The sequence below is a fragment of the Saccopteryx bilineata genome, chromosome 3 (assembly GCF_036850765.1).
Source record: "Saccopteryx bilineata isolate mSacBil1 chromosome 3, mSacBil1_pri_phased_curated, whole genome shotgun sequence".
NCBI lineage: Eukaryota > Metazoa > Chordata > Mammalia > Chiroptera > Emballonuridae > Saccopteryx > Saccopteryx bilineata.
This window is the reverse complement of record NC_089492.1, coordinates 59,312,927-59,332,092: the sequence shown is the minus strand read 5'-3', so window position 1 is coordinate 59,332,092 and position 19,166 is coordinate 59,312,927. Positions and strand designations below refer to the sequence as shown.

Below are 19,166 nucleotides of genomic sequence, written 5' to 3'. Positions count from 1 at the left end.
TCCCTACCTAAAGTTTATTTTAAGGCTTAAAAAAAATCAGTTATTTAAATAAATTCCCTCTACTTCATGCAGATCTAGTTTTATTTTCCATGTTCAAAGAATTCAATTTCAGAGGGTCTTCTCTTAAAGGCACTTTCTTCCAAGGCAGACCACCCACTTGTTAACGTTCAAGTGAAACAGGAACGATGATAGGAGCCACCACAGGCTCTGTGAGGTGGAGGTTTCAAGGTGTTCCTCTTCCTGGTCATAATGGGTGTAATTTTCATTTTGGGATACAAATTAAGCAAATCTCATTGTCTAGAAGGTATTTAGACGGTCTGTCTTGTACCACGTAGGATGGGGAGGGCTGTGTGCACAAGAGTAAGGAAGGTGACATTCACAGGCCTGCAGACATCCCTCTTTTGTTTCACTGAATGGAAATATGGCTTTGTGTTTAGCCAGGTGACATAAAAAGGTAAGAACAGTAGCTTTCAAATTAGACTTTACCTCAAATATCAAAGGTCACACAGGGGTGCACAAATCAGCTCACAAGTCTACACGAGTGTGCGTCTGCACTTGGAGTGCTTAAATGGGTTGCTTTTCATTCCGCACGGTTTTCCAGTTTCTGGCATCGAGTACTGGTCCGCAGGACACCAGAGCGCCTTTGTGTCCCTTGCTGACACTCTGGCATTGTGTTTTCCTACCCATTAACCAAGGATAAATGACCTAGATATTGTGCCTATTAAAGCCTCATTTCTCTCTTGCCCTTTTGTTCTGCAGTGTACCACATTATCAGACGCTGCACACATTTATAAGTATTCTCGGTCTCAAATGCCCTTTTGAGGGAGTAATGGGAGGTTTTTGTGTGTGGTTCTGCTGAGATATCTGGAGTGGAATTATGTGAAGGTAATTTAAGGTTTTTCTTCCTGTCTAGTCTGAAGACAATCAGTTTAGCGTATTACTAACAGCTAATCTAGTCAAAGAGGATATATCAAGAAACTGTACAAAGGCCAGAATGCTGTATTTGCATCTATTGCGATTACAAAAAATAGAGTGAACACCAGTTCCCCTACATACTACATTCTATAATTACATTTCTGCATATCATGGGTCACTTTTATTAAAAGCATCATTACTACAGTTGGCAGCAATTTACATTTTATCTTACATGATAGCAGTTTTCAAAGAAAAAAATAAAAGGACATCACAACAAAGAAAAACAATACATTTACAAAGTCATGTCTGTAAACTTCAAGGCTAGTTTAGAGCTGAGGTAATGCTGTTTTAGCTTTGTGGCTAAAGTAACAAAGTCCTTTAATTTAAAAAAGGTACCTGATTCTCTATTCTCTCACTCTTTATTTATTCATCTATTTATTTTGTTTATACCAGTGCATTACAAGACCACGAGACAATGGAACTGTAGTTCTGTCTGGCAAGAACCCTCCCAGTAGGTTAATTTCCAAAGGGACCCTTCACATTCAACAGCTGCCTTATTATTGCTGCGCCTCGGGACGGAGACGTTCACACTAACGTAGAGATTGTCAGAGTGTATGGATGTGTGTGTCTGCGCAAGTGTGGGAACCCCCATACAGTCAAAAAGGGAAACAAATGAGCAAGTATGATATGTATGGTAAATTTCATCTTGACCTTCACAGCAAAGAAATTAAAATTAACAAATTAAATATATAACTTCATACTTCCTTTGAGCAGCACTTCCTTCCATTAGTGCCACTCAGTTACAAATTGCTCTTTATTATAATACCAATGGTACCAAAAGAGAAAAAAAAGCAGAGCATTATGTAAGTTGCCTTAAAAAGACATGATCACCTCTCAAATTTCATCTCTCCTAGGGATAATAAATAATGCACTGCACAATACTTAATGACCAAGATACCTTTTGACACACCTGTATAACATGACTTGGACTTTTTTTCTTTTTTTTTTTCTTTTTGCTACACTATGTTACAGAACAGCTTATAAAACTAGGTATGAACATTAACTGTGAGTGTAAACAGTAGGACTACCACTTGTCAAAAGTTTTAAACACTTCAATGGGAACTGGTACTGGTTATTCATCATTTTCATTGTTTTCTATTTCATCCCCCCCATCAAGTGAGTCTAGCTCTTCACCCTGTGCCATTTCGTCTTCTAGGATGGAGGACTCCGCAGTCTTGTCCGGGGTCTCCTCGGCGTCGCTGCCTTCTAGGTTTTCCTCCTCCTGGAAGGTGCCCCCCTCGGCCTTGTCGGGGGCCTTTTCCCCGCCGGAGCCCACGGCATTCTGAAGTCCTGCTAATGCGGGGAACCCGGGCAGCGTCAATCCCCCCAGTCCCGGAGGTAGAAACATGGATGGGTAGAAGAGGCCGGGCGCCATGGTGGACAGGAGGAAAGGGTTGAAGGCGAGCGGGTTGGAGGGCAAGCCGGCCGGGGCAGTAGCAGCACCAACAGATCCATTCGCGGAGTCAGTAGCCGAAACAGCGTCTGTGCTTTTCTCTGAGTCTTTGTTCTCCTCCTCGTTCTCGTGGCCCTTCTCCTCTCCTTTCGAAGTGCCGTCGTCCGGGTCCCCCTGGCTGGAGGCCGGAGTGGCGGTCCCCGCCGCCGCCGCCAGGGGGCTGTTGAGCAGCCCGCCCAGCCCGAACATGTTGGGCAGGCCCGCCACGCCCGGCAGCATCAGGGGCAGCACGGCAGCAGGGTTCTTCGCATCGCCTCCGGCAGCGGCGGCTGTGGCCAGTCCTGGAGGAAAGCCCATGAGACCAGCCAGCTGGAGAGACTGGAGGTTCTGGAGGTTCTGGAGACTCGTGAGGTCCATTCCAGCAAACAGGCTGTTCACCAGCAGAGGGTTGATCCCTGACGTGGAGGCCACGGCGGCGGCGGCGGCGGCCCTGGCGATCTCACTCTTGGGCCTTCTTCCCCTCCGGCTGGCCCCTTCGCCCCGCACCACCGGGCCGGTGAGCAGCCGGTCAAACATGGACTCGGGAACGAAGCCCTGAAGGGAAGGCAGAGGCAAACAGAGGTTACAAAGCTGCTCGAGAAGGCGCACTTTCCACGTGGGCCTTTGTGACTATCTGAAACCTGACATTCTGAGTGGAAATACACCAGCAATTATTTCCACTCTAAAAGCTCAATGATCAAACCTATGAAAGCAAAAATTCTATATTTCAGTATTACATTAAACTCACTAAATGATGCTGAATTGTATAAAACTGTTAAAGGCCACTCTGCCAGTGAGATCGATGTCAATTTATCTGCATCCAGAACCAGAGGACTGCCCAGCAATGAAAAGGAACAAACCTGACACATGCAACCACCTGGATGAATCTCAATATAAGTGAAACAAAAGGGTACACACTTTCTGCTTCTGTTATGACATGCTCAAAAACACAGCCCTCAGGGATGGAGAAGGATCAGCAGTCGTCAGGGCCAGCAGTACTGGGGGAGAGAGTAACACCCGGGAATCCTGGGGGAGGGAACTGTGTGCTTTGATTACGGGCAGTTCACATCCACTACTGGTATTACTGGTATTACAGAAAGAAAAACAAGCTTTAAAATAAACAAAAAGAATAAAGACAACACTAACAAATTAATTTTGTAAAGAAACTGAAAAAAATTTAGGCAGAATTGTTGTATTTTTTGTTTATTTCAGTGATTTTCAACTGGTGTGCCAAGACTTTTAAAACATGCAATACCTGCTTATGTAGTCAGGGATATTGACCTCTTTTCCCTTAGATTTTCACATAAAAATATAATAACAGCCAACACAATAACCATCCAGTGTGAATGCCCTGTCTTGAACCATAACAATACAGGCCATATAACGCAGAGTCGCATCTTACTGGTCACATTGCATAATAAGGTTGTCATTGATTGGTTAATTCTTGGTACCAGAAATCCTTACATACAAGTACAGGCACATGCGTTTTTAAAAAGTTACTTTGAAGCAAAAAGAGTAAGCAGTTACTATTATTATTATTATTATTTTGTAATTCAATCAAAATTGCACTATTTGTTTTTGTCAGATCAGCAAAAAAAAAAAAAAAAAAAATATATATATATATATATATATATATATATATATATATATATTGGTGCACTGCAGAATTTTAGTAATAGTTTATTTGTATCATGAGATAAAAACGGTTGAAAGTTGCTAGTTTATTTTAATATCATATATCACAGCTAATCTTACTACTCTAGATCAGTGGTCCCCAACCTTTTTTGGGCCATGGACCGGTTTAATGTCAGAAAATATTTTCACGGACCGGCCTTTAGGGTGGGACGAATAAATGTATCACATGACCGAGAAAAGCGTCAAGAGTGAGTCTTAGATGGATGTAACAGAGGGAATCTGGTCATTTTTTAAAAATAAAACATCGTTCAGACCTAAATATAAATAAAACAGAAATAATGTAAGTTATTTATTCTTTCTCTGCAGATCGGTACCAAATGGTCCAGGGACAGATACCGGTCCACGGCCCGGGGGTTGGGGACCGCAGCTCAGATTCCATTCCGCTCAGTTTATGTCTCAGTTTCATATACATCTTTGAAATATCCCGTAATTTTTGTGAGCAGTGTATTAGGTTTACCTGGGGCATTCTTCCCTGTTGGAACTTCACCTCCAAGACTGTGAATGTGCATTTCTACACAATCCTTTTAAATCAAAGCTAATTAACATACTTTGGATTAATGATGCATTGATACAAGACACAATGTACTTTATTTTTTTGCTCCATATGACACATTTTTTCCCCCAAAAGAGGAGGGGGAGATGCCCATGTGACTTATGGAGCAAATGCTCATTTTTTTAGCTTCTGCAGGTTCTCAGACAACTAGAAGAGTATTTGAACATTAAAGTCTGTTCTCATTTGTTAATAACAGTGCTAATGATTGTTAATACTGCTGTTGGGTTTACATTGTTGTAGTATATTTTATTAAATATTTTAACATACCATTTGGTTCAGAATATTGTTTTTCTTATTTTCCTCCTTAAAAGCCTAGGTGCGTCTTATGATCAGGTGTGTCTTTTGGAGCAAAAAATACGGTATTTATGATGTATACAAATGATGTATTATGTCAATTCTTAATTTAGTGAGAGAAAGGGAGGAAGAGACAGGCTCCTGCATTTGCCTCGATTGGAATCCACCCAGCAAGCCCACAAGGGGCAATGCTCTGCCCATCTGGGGCGTTGCTCCATTGCTCAGTAACTGAGCTCTTCTTAGCACCTGAAGTGGAGGCCATGGTGCCATCCTTAGTGCCCAGGGCCAACTCACTCTAATTGAACCATGGCTGCAGCAGGGGAAGAGAAAGAGAGAAGCAAGAGGGAGGAGGAATGGAAAAGCAGATGGGCGCTTCTCCTGACTGGGAATTGAACCCAGGACAGTCACATACCTGGCCAATGCTCTACCACTGAGCCAACCAGCTAGGGCCATGTCAATTCTTTTAAGCTATTCTTTTATGTCTTTCTGTTAATGGTCAACAGAAAGTTTTTTTAAATTCAGGATAACAGTTTTGTTTAGAAGCCTTCCTTGACAGATAGGCAGAGCTTGTACTTACAGACTGCTTAACGATTTCAGTCCAGTCTGGAGCAACTGCAAACTCAGGATTTTCTTCCAGCCACCTGGGTAGATCCTTCATTGGAGGCGCCATAGCTCCACCCATCTGGGAGAGGCATGGGGAACATGCTTTATAACACATTAGCTCTTTCATCTCCCTCTACAATCTTTAAATATACACATATACACTTACTTATATACATATATTCTGAAAGAACTGGGATTATGATGTCAGAATAAACTCTTTCTAGTATATAAAAAATCAGAGAGATCAATTCCCCTCTTCCCTACGTTTACCTTCTTCCCATTTCGTTTATTAACAACAGGCACCCTTTCCTCTCCTGTCAAAGTGTTTATATCCAATTTATTAGGGTTTCGACATCTATGTCGTTTCTGTTTCGGTTTCTGAAACGAGGAAAACAGCAAATCTGCATTCTTCTGCAAAAAAAAAATATATATATATATATTTAGTAAAGTTATATTTAATACTTATTTTTTCCTGTACAAATATCAAGTCATTTTCAGTTATGATGTATGTTTCAAGAATTATTTTAATTACTAAAAACCATAATTTTCTTTGAAAGGAAAAAGTCCTATTTTTCCCCTATACATTGAGGAACTAAACAAACACGGAAGCTGAGAATCTGCTTTTCCTTTGTCTAGCAATAAGCCTGTTTAAAGCCTTTTCTCTGAATGCTTAACCAAGTCATGGCATTTTTAAAGGAAACTTTCTCTAGTACCTTGGCTAATTTCTATGCAGTGACCTGAGTGATAGCACATCAGCGACAGAGGAGAACCGACCGAAGTTGACAGGATCTTCACAGGAGGGCCATTCTGATGGCAGGGACTCAACTCAGACTGAACAAAAGGAAAGGCAGTATCCTACACTTAAGTTTTTAAAAATCAATCACATCAGTATGAAGTAAAAGCTCTGCATTGCTACCCAGTAAACAGTTTCTGTGATAAATCATCTGGAGATACTGTCTAATGTTTAATCTGAGGCATAACAGCTGCTTAAAAAAGAAGCCAATAAAGTCGTGGGCTGCATTAGCTGGTCAAATCTCTGTAAGTAACCTCTTTAAAAAAAATTTTTTTTAATTTATTGATTTTAGATTATATATAGAGAAAAAAACATCACTTTGTCGTTCCACTTATTTATGCATTCCTGGTTAATTCTTGTATGTGCCCTGACTTGGGATTGAACCCACAATCTTGGTGTAGTAACATCTTCATAGTATTCTGAGCAAGTTGGACCAGGACTGGAGACCAATTAAAGTGCACTCATGAGTGTCATCCCAATAATGAGACCACCCGGAAACCACACCAGGCAGAGAATGACTGAAGAAATCATGTCTGTTGGGTGAGAGATAGAGAAAGTAAGAAAGTGAATAATGGGTGTCTTCAGGTAACTACAAGGCTGCCCTTCATGTGGGATAGACCTGCAGCTCGTTTCTAGATTTATAAAATAACAAAAACTGGGAAACATTCAAGGAAAAGTCAAGCTAAAGGCAGAGGGACCAGGAATTTCTATGTTGTAGAGGAGAACAGAATAGACTGTCCTTTGAGATTCCTCCCAGTCCAAGCTCTGGAATACTTACTGGTACATAACTTGGCATATCAACAGTGTAAGCAGGGTGCAGCTTTAGCCATTCAACCAAGTCCTTATTTTTAGGAGCGTCATCCCCCACCAGCCTCGTCCCATCTTCAAGATTTACAACAGGGATCCGTGTGTCGGGGTCCAGCTGTCCAGGAGAAGGAATGTTTCTTGTTGGTGGGGTCTCTATATCTTCTTCAAAAGCTTTGGTCACCTCGGCATCCTCCTGCAGAAAGTTGACAATGGTCTGAATCCTTACACGAAGAGATTGATTCTGGTGACGTACTATCCCAAGAAAATGCTATCCTAGGCCAATGGATCTTTGCTCAGAAAGGGGAAAGAGTTACTTGAAACAATGTCAGTTTTGGAACAGCTATTATGCTAGAAGTTGCAAATTTAAGTAATTAGGTAGAAACTTTACAATCTCTCATGCTCCACGTCTGAGATCTGAAGCAAGCCACTGGGAAGAGCATGACCAGCACTGTTCGGGTCTCACGTGCACAGAAGGCAGCCTCTCAGTCTCTCTTGAGGATCCACAGATAAGCACCATTAAACACATTTAATTAAAGTTTATACACAGCTTTCTGGCACTTTGTGAACAGTACTGTTTTGTTGGTAAGGTACAATATTTTATGTCAGGTTAGTGGGGCAACACCAAAAAGATCAACTTTAACTGAAGTCTAGACTCTACCATCCCCCAGCCACTAGTTCTCAAAGTGGTTTGCCAACTTCCTGACATCTTTTATGTCAGCCCTTTTTTCCATTCCTACTGCTCTGACTTCCCATCCAAATTACTAAAATATTCCTAAATGGTCTCTCTGATCTAGTTCCGTTCTACCCTTCTTTAACCTAACCTCCACACCGCTATACTAGTCACTTATCTAAAATGCACTTTTCAGCCCTGGCAGGTTGGCTCAGCGGTAGAGCGTCGGCCTAGCGTGCGGAGGACCCGGGTTCGATTCCTGGCCAGGGCACACAGGAGAAGCGCCCATTTGCTTCTCCACCCCTCCGCCGCACTTTCCTCTCTATCTCTCTCTTCCCCTCCCACAGCCAAGGCTCCATTGGAGCAAAGATGGCCCGGGCGCTGGGGATGGCTCTGTGGCCTCTGCCTCAGGCGCTAGAGTGGCTCTGGTCACAACATGGCGACACCCAGGATGGACAGAGCATCGCCCCCTGGTGGGCAGAGCGTCGCCCCTGGTGGGCGTGCCGGGTGGATCCCGGTCGGGCGCATGCGGGAGTCTGTCTGACTGTCTATCCCTGTTTCCAGCTTCAGAAAAATGAAAAAATAATAATAATAATAATAAATAAATAAATAAATAAAATGCACTTTTCTCAGTTCAAAATCTTGTCACATTCTCCTATTTAAACTATTGTGGTAATTGAATCCCCACCACCTTCAATATAAAATCCAGGCTCTTGCATAGCAATCAACGCCCTCCATGATTTGCATCTACCTTATATCCAAACCCTTCTCTGCCAATTCCCCAGCCAACAGCTTTCAGTTCCCAAACATGACAGGTTGGCTCTCTCTGGCCTCAGGTCCTTTGCATATGCTCTCCTATACCCCTCTTTTCAAGTGGCCAGCTCCTTATAAATGCTACATAATCTTCTAAACTTAAACCAAGTATGACTATCACTAGGAATATTTTCCCTTCTGTTTTTCCTTATATCCTTCTCCCTCCATTTCCATTCTTCCTTTGGGCTCCAAAATTCTCCAACCATGGCTCACAACTATAATACATCATTATTTATTTTAGGCACTGAGTTGTCTAGTGCAAGCATCAGTCCAGCCTTTATTTTCTCATCCCAATGCGTGGCACAGGGGCAGGACCAGCCCTCGCAACACTGCTGAATGCAGGGCGGCTGCTCCCTGACTTTCATGGCAGCACAAAATGGTCTCCAGTTTGAATGCCGACATAATGCATAACCCTCCACAACATCAAAACAACGATAAGAAAAAAAGAGAAAAAATTTAGATATATTCTCTAACATTTACAAGGAGTTTTGAGCTAAATGTGACTTTAGAAAAATAAAAACGTCAATAAATTCTAAGGTACAGCTTACGATATATGAAATGAATAACGTGAGCCTTAAGTTTATAGGTCTATATAATTACACCACTGAAACGGCACCAGTTGCAATGACTATTCATTCCTGTGGGTGCTGTGATTCAAGTATTAAACATGAGAGTAAAAGAAGAGATGTGAGCTATAGAAAACCCCCAATTTGTTGATATTGACAAAGAAAGGATTTTGGGTGAACAAAATCTGTCAAAGTGTGAACAGGCTGATTTTAGGTAGAAAGATTAATCACTAGAGATACAACTTGGGGAAGAACACACCTAGAAATAGCATTTTAACTTATGGAGCAAACAGCTGATCCATTATAAGATTCATTTTCATAAGATTTGAAAAGTATCGATGTGCTCAGCAAAAATAACCATTACTGTAACTTGTGCACTGATAATAAATTTTGAGAATTAACTTAAAGCACCTGGATGCTTCTGTTTTACTCAGAACTCACCACGGGGGCAAAGTTAATTCAGTGAATGCTATTTTGTAATTTCTAGACTTTAATTCAACCATGCCTTTTCTTACTCTTCTAAGATACTAAGCTTTCTCTAGTTTCAAGAACAGAAAATGGGCAAATAATCATAGAGATGGAAAAGAATGAGGAAAAAACCCCATCAAAACAAACAACCGCTCCCCCAGTTTCAAACTGCAGAGCCTCCCAGAGTGTGTCTTGCTGCCCAGGGGAAGGGCTCACGGTCCCGGTCCGCGGAGCGCCGGCCCCTCCTGCACAAACACAAGGAGCTCCAGTGCCACTAGGAAGATTAGGATTTCAAATCAACAGGCAGAAGACAGCTCGTGCTCATCAGCCTTTAAAGGGGAGCCACATCCAATCAGGCTCTTTGGGTAAAACCCTTGTCGTTAGCTAGCACATTTTTAGGTGGCGTGGCTGACACAGATTAGGGACGAGAGTTTTGATTACACTGCTCTCGTGTCCTTTGAATTGGAAAGTAAAATGTCAGAATCCATTGGCATACATAGTTCATTCAAACCTAAACAAGCACAGATCCTTATTCAGTTGAGATTTTTTAACTATCTAGTTATGGGATAGGAGAATTTGCAATCTCTAACTTTGTATGTGAATACATATGTTATGTCTGAAGCTAAACACTTATCCTAAGCTAATAGACATGAGGCTTAAAATACAGCAGTATTTTTTTTTTAAGAGCAAACGCTTTTTCCACCTCAAGAATTCAGAGATAATGATTACAGGCTCCAAAGCACACGTTTCTGTTTGGGGCTCGCCTTCCCAGAGTAATCAATACATCAGAATCCTGGGAAGAGTGCATCTCCCAGATACAGCTGGTTCAGGCTGAGTGATCTGTATCGATGTTCAACACACTTCTCCAGCTCAGAACCAGGTAATTCTGTTTCTCTGGTGGAAGAAGCCAGCGCTCATGCCCTGTCCCTGAGAGAAGCACAGACAGTGTCACGGGCAGTGCAGGCACCCCGGCTGTCCACACGGCCACACACAAGGGGAGCGAGCTCCTGGACTTACTGCACTCAATGACGTCCGTTTGTGGCTCATGAAAAGCAGATCGAGGCCCTCCACGTTTTTCCTCCTTCCCCGCCTCCTCTTCATGGGAGGCTCCCCATCCACTAGGGAGCCGTTGAGCAGATGCCTCGTGGGTGTGCGTGACAGCCCTGCCTGGAGCAGCTCCATCTGAGTCTTAAAGGCATCAGACACTGGTGTTGAGACGTTAGGCAAGATAAACTTTGAAGTGAGAGATGAAAAATTTGAGGTAGAGCTTGTCGCCTCTCTTGAGGCCTTTGATAAATCTACAACTTTTTCTTGTCCGTTTTCTGAGACCACCTGAGACTCCCGAAGCTGGGCGACCATCTCCATGAGGTTTCTCCGCTTGGCAGCTCTTTCGGCCTCGATTTCAATTTTTCTCCTCCTCCTCCTCCGCTGACGAGGGACGGAGAGGTTGAGGGCATCTTCCTATTGAGAAATTCCAACAAAACAGTGAGCCCAACTGTATCTGCCATGCGAGCTGGCATCCAGAACTAAAGAAAGAGAAGCTTAAGGAACGAAACATTCACGACTGTTCAACAAAGCTGAGGAAACAGCAGCCGTATTTCTAAGTGGGACCAGTGAAACACAAGCCCCCAAACTGAAGGCAGATTCAGAGAGCTGAACTTTAAACTGCGAAAGCCACCGCTCTGACCCACCTTTGACAACTGCGGAGAAGTCGTGATGTCCTCGCTCCCGCTGATACTAGCCTGGCCGACCATCGAGAGCTCGGCAAAGCTCCTCTTCTGCAGGGGACTGTCCACGGTGGGCGGCGTGTACCCAGGGATGAGGCCCTGGAAATCAAACATCTGGCGCCTATTTACTGGCCATTTGCCTTTCAGCACTGCTTCGCAGATATTATCTAATCGGTTTATCATCACTCGATCCTGGAGGGAGAAGAGAAGTCACATGAAACTGCAACAAAGACCTGGTGAAAATGACTAGGTAAATATTTCCATCAAGATGCTGAAGAACAGCCTGATCAGGTGGTGGCACAGTGGGTAGACTATTGGCCTGGGACACTCAGGACCCAGGTTTAAAACCCCGAGGTTGCTGGCTTGAGTGCAGGCTCATCCGACTTGAGCACAGGCTCATCCGGCTTAAGCGCGGGGTCACCGGCTTGAGTATGGGATCACAGATATGACCCCATGGTCGCTGGCTTGAGCCCAAGGTCACTGGCTTGGCTGGAGCCCCTTGGTTAAGGCTCATATAAAAAAGCAATCAATGAACAACTAAGGTGCCACAACTATATGAAGATGCTTCTCATTTCTCTCCCTTCCTGACTGTCTATCCCTGTCTGTCCCTCTCTCTCTCTAAACAAAAAAGATTCTGAAGAGCATAAAAGGTTTAAAAGTCAACTTCTGGACAACATGTAAAAGAAAACAACAAGCCAGTGGATAAACTGCACCGAACTGCTTGCTGTGGCGGAAGGTGCTCAGCGGCCCCAGTGCAGGAAACCTGCTCTCTGCAGTTGTGAACTGCAAGCACATACATTAGGAAACACTGCATGACCACCGCCTCTGAAACATGCCCACATTTTAGAAGTAACTTTTACTAAAGCTAAAGGATTGTTGGTGAATGTCTGCAGATAACAATGCATTTAGCTCTGGACGCTCTGCTGCTTCAGATCCACAGGCGGGATCCCAGTCTGTCCCGGGAAGTGAAACATCATTAGCGTCACTATTAATAAAGTTCAGCATTACGAAATGGGCACCAACCTAGGAGTACCTAATGAATGTCAATTTGCATTCCCCACCTATTATCACTTCAAATTTCATTGAAGCGTGTACATTAAAATTTTCTAATTACAGCTCTTAGACCCAGTTTCCATAGATTAAAAGTGCCTGCCTTCTACTACAGACCTGACTGATCTGGGAACTCCCTTCTATACTCGATAAGGGAGATTAGCATAACGAAGGAATTGAGAGGGCACATAGAGAAAAAGATGTCTTTGACAGCGTACTTCTCAGTTCAAAATTTCACATGGTTTCTTATGCAACTAACAGTACGGAAGGCCAGCCGAGGGATGAGTCGGCTGGAGCCATTTTTGTGTTGTTTGTTTTAAACCAGACAGCCCTGCTACAGTAATTAGAATAATTATTTCCCTACCCCCCCCAAAAAAAACCCAGACCAAATTACAAAGGGATTTATTATAAAATTATGCTAGTTAGCCAAAAATGTAATTTCCACTTTGCTTTTGGTTATAGATAATTACATTTGGAATTACTGAATAATATATTGGATCAAATGGGTTAATAGCCCACCTTTTCCCGAGTGAAGAAGACTAGGTTTCCAAATGCGTAAAAATTGTCTCAAATCTGAGAGTTCTACTTCAGATAGAACACATGGTTTTAAAAGTCCACACATTTTCCTGTGCACTGTTGGTGGGACTATAAATGGTATAACCATCAGTATAGAAAACAGTATGTAGGCTTCTTAAAAAACTGAATCTAGAACTAGCATATGACCCAGCAACCCACTTCTGGGCACATGCAGAGGAACTGAGAGCAGGATCTCAGTGGGATGCTGATGAGCTCTGCTCACAGGAGCACTACAGCGAGCCAAGAGATAGAAGGACCCCAAATGCCCCATGGAGGAACGAACAATAAAGAAAACATAGTATACACATACAACTGAATAGTATTCTGCCCTAACAAGGAAATCCAGTTACATGTATAAACCTGAGGACATTATCCTAAATAAAATAAACCAGTCACAAAAGGACAAATATAATATAATTCCAGTTACATGAAGTATTTAAGAGGAGCCAAATTCACAGAAACATAAAGAATAGTGGTTGCCAAGGGGTAGGGGAAGGAGCTATTTAATGGGTATAAAGTTTCAGTCACGCAAGATAAAAAGTTCTGAAGATCTGCTGAACAATATGAATACACTTAAGATTACAGAGCTATACACTTAAAATTGTTTAACATAATGTTCATGTTATGTAGTTTTCACCTCAATAAAAATTTTTTTTCAAGCACACACATTTTGTATTGTCAAAGGGTTAAGTCTGTTAAAGCAATACTCCGTATGTGCTGGATAACACCATTATCACCCTCAGAAACCTCCAGGGGCAAAGAGCCATATAAACTGCTCTATTTCTTATTTGCTTTCTTCATGTCACACCTTTCCTATCCTATCACAAATGACTTTTTTTCTTTGGGCTTCTCCAGATATATTGTGTCAAAGTTTTGCCTTAAAATTATTTCAAAAATCAAGCCAGAACAATATCTTCCACCCCACTCTTTCTTGGTCAACTAAACAAAACAACAAAAAATCCACCAACCTTAGGCCAAAATGAGAAGGCAAATGTTCTTTCATGGAGGAGCTGAGCTACCGAAGGATCTCCATCCTCCATGTAGAATCCATCCCGGGTCTCGTCCCTGGCGGTGCTCATGGAAGCATTGCTTTCTTCATCAAAGTTCTTGCCTCTGGAGACAGCTCCTGCTGAGAAATGAGTGAACGTGCATTACTTACAACCAGACTATCACTGAAAAAGCTGAGAAAGGTGAATACCAGCCAAGCTCCATTTTACTGGGTGCCTACAATATGGCTAGAATAGCATTATCCATTTTACAAATCTTGTCGTTTCAAGACCGTAACAGCCGTTTCATGTGAACGGTTATTCCCATTTCACAGATGAGGAAGCAGAGGCTTAGGCTTAGGAGGTTACATCACTAATCATCTGACATTGTACAAGTAAATCTCAGAGGAGGCTGGAGGACAACTAAGCCTCTGACTCAGGAACCCATGTCCCCCAAAGAAAAAAGAGGCTAACGTATCAGCCAAGTGCAAAGTCCCAGCTCCACGGAACACCACGATATGCCTGATCTTGTGACTTACAAAGAAAACTGGTTATTTTAGGATTCTACTCCTACCTTTTGCTTCTGAATCATAACTTTCAATTAGGCATTATTTGTTTAAAAATAACTATCAGTATTTATTTACTCAGTAGATCACTCCTCTCCCTCACATTTAACTGTCCAAATTAAAATCACTTGGAATTTTTCATTTTAACGCTGCTACTTACAAAGTTAACCCTTATTCTTAATCCAGAAATTACGTGTGCATAAAACTCTTTGGAGTATCATGTTTCCGTGCCTTATCAGAGCAGAACATACATCTAAATATAACCTAAAATTATGCCTTCACAGAGGAAAATGTGAAACAAAAAGAGCCCCCGTCACGTGACATGAAATTCGGCACACTGCCACTGCTGCCATGGCAGGAGAGAGGCTCAGGTGGCCAGGCGTTACCTTCGGGCTGGGAGGATTCTTCGGACTTATCATCATCCTCCAGCTTCTCCTCTTCGTCCTCTTCAGAGCCCTTCTCGGAAATGGACTTGGGCCCCGTGTCCGTGCTGACCTCCATCCCTTTCAGCTCACTTTTCACAGAACTGGCCTCAGCCTCACATTCCGGCTTCCTGTCCTTTTCCGCACCCTCAACTTCCTCCTCCTCTTCTTTCACTGCAGGTTTCTCCAGGGCGGCTGTGTTCTCAGACTCCTCCCCTTTGCCTTCAGTTTGTCCCACCACCTTCTCCTCCTGAACGTGAGTAGATGAGATGACTGCAGGAGTCTGGCCAAATCCAACGGCCAGTGGGGTCAAGGTTGATATATTGCCAGCCCCTCTGTTCTGAGCAAAGTTTTTGTGTGCGTCCAAGAAGGACAGCTCAGGGTCGTTGAGGATGTGGTAGTCAGTCCGACTGACCCCGTGTTTAGCAGCGCCCACGAGCAAGTCCCTATCATGCCGTCCGCATTCCCACCACTCCGGCAAGTCCAGGCTCGGCTGGCAGAGCTTCAGCCTCTCCCTGAGCTGGGGGTGATGGAGAACCTGCTCGCGTATTTTCCGAAGCAGCTCGATGCGGTAGAGAGTTCTAGAGGCACGCTCTTCTGTAATTGGCTCGATCATGGAGAGGTCAGGTGGTTCTGAAAACATGAAAACAATCGTGTTTACTTGGGAAAAACCCAAGAAGGCTTTAAATTGTCCACTCTCTTATTTTTCACTTCATTCGCCTTTTAGAATAGAACTTTTGTTACTAAAAATGTACCTACCATCGTCGGGCTTAGTGGGCATTCGACACACTCGCCTACACATGGCCACAAAGCAGCTGAAGTATTTCTCCAAACTTTCATCAGACTTTTTGTCCAGTCTGGCAAAGGCTCGAAACTGGTTCCAATCAAACTGTTGTTTCATGGGGTCAAAAATAACCCCAAAAGTGGATACCACACGGTAAAAATCAGCCTCTTCTCTTCTCGTCCACCTATTAGGAAAGAAGACATTAGCCTAAATTGTAATTGAGTAAAAAGGCTTCAAAGTTTATTATTTCTTCTCCTCTTCTGTCCTAAACTTAACACCCAGTACTCCTTTTGGGGGTGAGGAGACAGACTGCTTCAATGGTCATTATGTCGCATGTGGTTTCAGCCTCTTGCAGGCAGACCTAAAGGAGCAGAGCAAAGAGGAACGTACCAGGAGTTGAGTAAAACCCTGGAAAAAACTCACTTCTGCCGTTTCTCAGATATTATAGCTTCCCTTTCCGCTTCTAGTGCTCTCACTTCCTCCCGGGGCCGCCGTCTCCGCCGGTCAGTCTTCATTAGGGCCTCTTGCCTCATTTGTTGCCTTTTATAGCTGCGCTGATAGGCAGTAATGAGCCGGCGCAGACGGGTGGTCAAGGTTGAGGTGTTAGGCCAGTAAAGTTGGCCTAACTCAGCATTACTCTCACTGTGCTTGCCTGGGGAATTGGAAAAAATATTTTTGAAATGTGTAGCTGCAATCTTGCAATACACAGGGTTTTCCATCAAATCAAGATGACTCATTAACATTCAAATGACGGTGTAGAAAGGGGATCACAGTGCCCTCATTTTCAAAATACAAAAAATAATATTAGTATGAAACTTATGAATTATTTTTTTTAAATCCTTGGGGGGGAACATTTATTTATCAATCCTACATAAAGAAACATACTTTACATCACAAACTACATTATAAGGGTGTTCTCTTATAATAATCTTGAGCTTAAAAAAATCACTTAATTGTTAGCTAATGATCTGACCTTAGGCAGAAAGTCAGTATTTTATATAAAGTGGTAATATTTCAGATACTTGGCAAATGCCCAACTCTCAAGAGTTATTATTTCTTTGTGCTTTTTTTTTTTTTTTGAAAAATACTTCTAAAAACACTTAAAAGCGTTCACTAACTGGTGTAAAACAAATACATAAATGATCTAATCCAAAAAAGTAGTTATTTTATCAAAGAAACTCAATGTAACGGAAAACCAATACTAAACAAGAATCAAAACTATTCACAAAAGAGAGGATCAGGGCCTGGCCGGTTGGCTCAGTGGCAGAGTGCCAGCCCAGCGTGTGGAAGTCCCGGGTTCAATTCACAGACAGGGCACACAGGAGAAGAGGCCATATGCTTTTCCACCCCTCCCCTCCCCTTCCTCTCTCTTTTTTTCTCTCTTCCCCTCCTCCCACATCCATGGCTCATTCAAGTAAGTTGGCCCGGGCACTGAGGATGGCATCATGGCCTCGCCTCAGGCACTAAAATAGCTAGGTTGCCAAGCAACGGAGGAATGGAGCAGCACCCAGTAGGGGGCTTGCCGGGTGGATTCTAGTTGCAGCACATGAGGAGTCTGTCTCTCTGCCTCCCTGCCTCTCAATTAAAAAAAAAAAGGAGAGAGAGAGAGGATCAGTGTAGATGAAATCACACACTGAGGCCCACGTCACGAGGGCCACCGCCCACATGGCACACTCGTGCCCGCACCTGCGGATGGCGCCCTACCTGTGGTGCGGATCTCCATGGAGTCCTCCTTATCTTCGGGGGGAGAACTGGCAAATTCCTTGAAAGCAAAGCAAGAAACTGAATTATTTTAATTTGGGATTTCATTTTGCTTTCTTTTAATAAAGAAAAGCCCATTATTTATAAAGTTTAACAAGACCTGTGAGGGCAGATACTATTTTACTGGTGCTGTAAAAGTCAACAGACTCAGATTCTTACATCTATTTCATCCTTGAATGGTGTTCTGGTTGGTTTATATTCTGGGTCTTCATCTTCTCTATCAAATTCTCCCCTATATACAAAAATATTTTTAATGTTTAAACTGATACAAACAGACTGAAGTGAACTACCTAATGCAACTTTTAACTCTGGCTTTAACATCAAAAGCCATTCTACATATCAGTATTAAAACGTGCAGTCGTAGCGGGAGGGGGGTTGTGGGAGGATCGGGGGTGAGGGTAACTGTCATCATTTAGAAAAGACAAACAAGTTACAGGTTTTGCAGATACTACATGTTGAAATAATCATTATGATATATACACAGGCTATCCTGGCAAAGTCACTTAGTTCAAATCAGACGCAATATATAGTGCATAGTGCAGTGCAAGCACTGAACCCTGCCAGTGGATGCAATACTGATGTAAAGTTTATTAAAATTTTAAAATGTCCTTCTTACCCATCACCGCCATCTGCTAGCATGTCTGTTCCTCTCTGCTCAGCAGCTATGGCCTTGGCATCAGGCATACCAACTCGTTCCAGAAAGCACAGTGCGGGGTCAGCTCGCATGGAATTGTACTTCTCGTAGCCTGTGCCGCCCCCACCAGCCCAGAGGACACACACAAAGACAATGAAAGGCCCGTCACTGACAAAGTCACAGCACTGCCACAGCACGCAAGCTTCGTGTCTCACTTAAGATGATCACTTATGTTGTGTTTAAAAGAACCTTACTTCAGTACATCATTCTATGGAACACTCAATTCCAGGGCAGATTTGGGGAGGTCAAGTTACATTCCAGGGATGTTATCAGAATGACCACAAATACTAAGAGAAAAACACGTTCAGAATAACTAACTGCAAGATGCTTGGGAAAATTTCTGACCCTATTTTGCCCAGGATCTAATTTTGCTTGACATTCGAAGAGCTTTGTAATGCTCCTGTATGACCTCCACAGAGGTACTCCGAGTCCACCCCGTCCTCCGGGTGAGCACCCTCAGTTCTGCAGAAGCTTCCACTACCAGCTGAAAAGCCCTGTCTACCCCAGGCCAGCGAACCTGTCTTACTGGGTTTAGGATGATGCATGTCAGCAAGATGACACTGTTCCCTCTATGGTTTTCAAACTGCAATTTGCTTTTTGACTGCCCAAGTTGACTAGATGGGAAATGGCAGATCCCAACAGTGCAGTGCGGGAAAAATGATTTTTAGGCTGAGCTCACAAAACGAGGCTGTGGAACGTAGGCAGAGCAGCACAATTCAATTAGGATGTGTACTACAACACCCCGCTCCTAACTACTGTAGAGCCGCAAGCCAAACTATAATCATGAAAGGTTTTATAAGCCATCATTCTCCCCTTTAGTCAGGCTGGGCTGCTGAGACTACCTCGGTGACCTCCTGAGAATTGGGATTATAATCAGGAATCGCTCACTGTATATATCATGCCAGTTCTGCATCCCCAGCCTTTCAAAGTT

General features: G+C 43.1%; 1 protein-coding gene across 6 annotated transcripts in view; it reads right to left on the bottom strand.

Annotated features, from left to right (window-relative positions):
* Nucleotides 1–981: 981 nt before the first annotated feature.
* The window catches only part of CHD7 (chromodomain helicase DNA binding protein 7), a 211,870-nt gene continuing 193,685 nt past the window's right edge, over nucleotides 982–19,166 (bottom strand). For 5 of the 6 annotated variants that reach the window (XM_066266185.1, XM_066266191.1, XM_066266189.1 and 2 more), the window contains 13 exons: nucleotides 18,158–18,287; nucleotides 17,701–17,773; nucleotides 17,485–17,542; nucleotides 16,204–16,432; nucleotides 15,756–15,964; nucleotides 14,961–15,629; nucleotides 13,991–14,151; nucleotides 11,361–11,588; nucleotides 10,687–11,130; nucleotides 7,124–7,345; nucleotides 5,823–5,963; nucleotides 5,527–5,631; nucleotides 982–2,962 (listed from right to left, as the gene is read on the bottom strand). In XM_066266185.1, the coding sequence (XP_066122282.1) occupies nucleotides 2,048–2,962; nucleotides 5,527–5,631; nucleotides 5,823–5,963; nucleotides 7,124–7,345; nucleotides 10,687–11,130; nucleotides 11,361–11,588; nucleotides 13,991–14,151; nucleotides 14,961–15,629; nucleotides 15,756–15,964; nucleotides 16,204–16,432; nucleotides 17,485–17,542; nucleotides 17,701–17,773; nucleotides 18,158–18,287 (3,584 nt within the window). In that variant the 3' untranslated portion in view covers nucleotides 982–2,047. The remainder of the gene's footprint in view (nucleotides 2,963–5,526; nucleotides 5,632–5,822; nucleotides 5,964–7,123; nucleotides 7,346–10,686; nucleotides 11,131–11,360; nucleotides 11,589–13,990; nucleotides 14,152–14,960; nucleotides 15,630–15,755; nucleotides 15,965–16,203; nucleotides 16,433–17,484; nucleotides 17,543–17,700; nucleotides 17,774–18,157; nucleotides 18,288–19,166) is intronic. The other variant, XM_066266186.1, reaches the window with a different exon arrangement.